This window comes from Peromyscus leucopus, chromosome 2 (assembly GCF_004664715.2).
Source record: "Peromyscus leucopus breed LL Stock chromosome 2, UCI_PerLeu_2.1, whole genome shotgun sequence".
NCBI classification, from domain to species: domain Eukaryota; kingdom Metazoa; phylum Chordata; class Mammalia; order Rodentia; family Cricetidae; genus Peromyscus; species Peromyscus leucopus.
In genome coordinates, this window is record NC_051064.1 from 68,801,894 (window position 1) to 68,805,420 (window position 3,527).

At 38.8% G+C, this 3,527-nt stretch overlaps 1 protein-coding gene across 1 annotated transcript; it reads left to right on the forward strand.

Annotated features, from left to right (window-relative positions):
* The first annotated feature begins 463 nt into the window (after window positions 1-463).
* Window positions 464-1,426, forward strand: LOC114683447 (olfactory receptor 13C8). The gene has a single exon (XM_028857759.1). The coding sequence runs from the start codon at window positions 464-466 to the stop codon at window positions 1,424-1,426; it is 963 nt and encodes a 320-aa protein (XP_028713592.1).
* The last annotated feature ends 2,101 nt before the right edge of the window (window positions 1,427-3,527 follow it).

The following is a 3,527-nucleotide window of genomic DNA, read 5'->3' on the forward strand; positions in this document are numbered from 1 at the left end:
ACATGGCAATAAAACTGTTTGGGATCAAAAGATTTGCTCTCTTAATGGAGAAAAGTCAGGTAGGTATTCCTTATTCAAGGCCTAGATTTGTGATGAGGAACTTTAATATATAAACAACAAAATGAACTCAGCAGATAGTTTATATATATGTATATATATCACATATAATCAAAGAAAAAAGTCTATCAACTTGAGAGTGAAGAGGGTAGCTGGGAGGGGCTGGAGAAAGTAAATGGATGAGGGAGTGAAGTAATTCTATTTCAATTAAAATATTTTAAAATGAAAAATTATTAATTAAAATTAATAGTATTGAAAAATATCTCCCCCATTATACTGTGACAGCTTAATACACACCAGAAGCAACAAAGACTATGATTATTTTTTGAAGGGGCTCTTATAAATTTCCATTAATAGATTTCTTTCTATTATTCCCAGAGTTCTGCTGGAGGACAGGCATATTCATATGGAGAGAGCCAATGATTCCATGTTAACAGAATTTATCTTGGTGGGGCTTTCTGACCACCCAAAGCTCCAGAAAGTTTTATTTGTGCTAGTTTTGTGCGTGTATCTGATAATCCTGCTTGGAAATGGAGTCATTATCTCAGTAGTTATCTATGATGTGCACCTGCACACCCCCATGTATTTCTTCCTCTGTAACCTTTCCTTCCTGGATATCTGCTATACAAGCTCTTCTGTCCCACTAATTCTCGGTAGTTTTCTGACAGGAAGGAAGAGAATTTCTTTTCCTGAGTGCATGGTACAAATGTTCCTCTCCTTTGCCATGGGTGCCACAGAATGCGTGCTTCTAGGCACAATGGCACTTGACCGCTTTCTGGCCATCTGTTACCCACTGAGATACCCTGTCATCATGAGCAAGAGTACTTATGTGCCCATGGCAGTTGGATGCTGGGTTTCTGGGCTTGTTGACTCGTTGGTGCAGACATCTCTTGCAGTGCAATTACCATTCTGTACTAATAACGTCATTCGCCACTTTGTCTGTGAAATGCTAGCCATTCTGAAACTGGCTTGTGCAGATATTTCCATCAATGTGATTAGCATGGCAGGGTCAAATCTGCTTTTTCTAGCTGTTCCATTGTTAGTCATTGCTATCTCTTACGTTTTCATTGTTGCCACTATTCTGAGGATCCCTTCCACTGAAGGAAAACAGAAGGCCTTCTCCACATGCTCTGCCCATCTGACAGTGGTGATTCTATTCTATGGAACCATCTTCTGCATGTATGCAAAGCCCAAGTCTAAAATCACTGCTAGGACAGGGCATCAAAGTGTGATCGAGGCCCTCATCTCCCTCTTCTATGGGGTGATGACCCCCATGCTCAATCCTCTCATCTACAGTCTGAGGAACAAAGATGTGAAGGCTGCTGTGAGAAACATGCTGGGAGGAGAACGTCTGATAAAACAGAAATGATTACTTAGACTGTGTAACTTGATATTTGAAGTTGTTATAAACACAAAATCCATACAGATCAAAGTGCCACATGAAAATCTGAAACCATTAAAATATTTTGGTTGCTTTTGTTACAGTTAGGTTTTTGTTATACATGCAGAAATGAGACATATTGATATTTGTAAAATTCACTATTATAGAAATGCAAGAATGCTGAAAACATTTTAGTAATTACTCAGCAAGGAAAAATAAACTCAAACATTTAGAAAATAATAGGTAAAATGTTTTAAGAAATGCATTTATTTAAAATTCTTAAAAGCAGTCCATAGTCTGTTATAGGTGCACTGTTATAGGTACAGTGAATATTAAACAGGTACATTCACTTTATTTACCCACTTATTTATTATTTGTATTCAACATGCATATAAATCACCTGATGATAGAATCTTATCTGTTCTTTAGCCTACAATAACCCAACTTATAATAGGTGAAACATAATAAATGCTAAATATTTTAATATAAATGCATGAATCACCTGATGTATGATATTAGAAATGTATTTCTGTCATACCCCAAACAGCAAAATTTACTAAAAGAGAAAATTGATAATATTAAATGTTTTAAATACATTATATATATTGGTGTATAGCTGGAGTTTTCTCCAGTCCTGCCTGGCCCACGGTCAAGACAAATCTCTCTCACCCGCCAGTCCCGCAGCCACTCAGACCCAACCGAGTAAACACACAGAGACTTATATTGCTTACAAACTGTATGGCCGTGGCAGGTTTCTTGCTATCTAGTTCTTCTATCTTAAATTAACCCATTTCTATAAATCTATACCTTGCCACACGGCTTGTGGCTTACCAGTATCTTACATGTTGGTACTCATGGCAGTGCTGGCAGCGTCTCCTGACTCAGCCTTCCTGTTCCTAGAATTCTCTTCTCTGCTTGTCCTGCCTATACTTCCTGCCTGGCTACTGGCCAATCAGCATTTTATTTATACAGAGTGATACCCACAGCATTGGTGTTTTGTCACACAAACATTATTTAATAGCTAAGGCATCATCTTTTTTTTTTTGTCATGTTCATTATAACTGAGGGGACAGGGTTTTGCATCCCTGCAATGTTAGCTTTTCTGAGACTTTGTTCATAATGAGAACACAGAGATGAAAAAGTTCTAATACTGCATCCTATGCTGTAACGTCTTAAACTTCAGGTGACACTGTAGCAGAGCATGCCTCTTGTATTTTGAGCTGAGTGCTGGCTGGAAGGAGGACCTCATCCTGCCCTGTGTGGGATCACCCACTCTGCTGTATGCAGCAATACAGCTACACAGAGCTGGTGACTGAAAAACTTGCCATTTGAGGATGCGTGGCCAAAGATCTTGAGCCAAGTTCTTCAATGAACTTGATTTGGGAGATTAGGAATAAAAATGATGGTCCAAAATGGAAATTCTGCTTATTTGTTGAACAGTGCAATCATGTGAGCTAGCACCCATCTGATCTATGAAGACCCCACTTTCACTGAGGGAGTCATGCTTAATCAGTACCAAGGAGTACTACCTTATCTAACTCTGAGGAGCTGTGGTCATTGAATATGGAGTAAATGACTGCAGCTATTTGTTGTTAGAGAAAGCTCACAAAACTTTTCTTATTAATGGATTGTTACTTCACAAAGTAAAATGGGACAATTCAAAAAATGGCCTCATTAACTCATATTCCTTAGTTATTTGGTCAGAGTCTACATGTCACACATCAAACATGTCACAGAATCAGTAAGTAAACTTATTTTGAGCTAAACTGTAGCGGTTCAGATACTGTTACTGTGTCCTAACTATCCTAAACACACACACACACACACACACACACACACACACACACACACACACACACACACACTACAGGGAGAAGTTACAAGCTGCAGCAAAGTTGGAAGAACTACAGGAATGCAATAGTAATAAAGTTGTCCCAATGGGAAACGCCAGTGTCATCCCATCAATGGGTCTTGAGCCTGTTGCTAATTAGGAGATGTGAGTCCAGAATTCTTGCATTGTGCCTGAACACTCTAATGGAGCAAAGTGGGTTTTCAGAATCGCTGTTTGGTCTGACAGGATGTACTCAGC

Bases quoted from the DNA above. Each gene is read 5' to 3' on its own strand.
- LOC114683447 (XM_028857759.1), top strand. From the start codon at position 464: ATGGAGAGAGCCAATGATTCCATGTTAACAGAATTTATCTTGGTGGGG.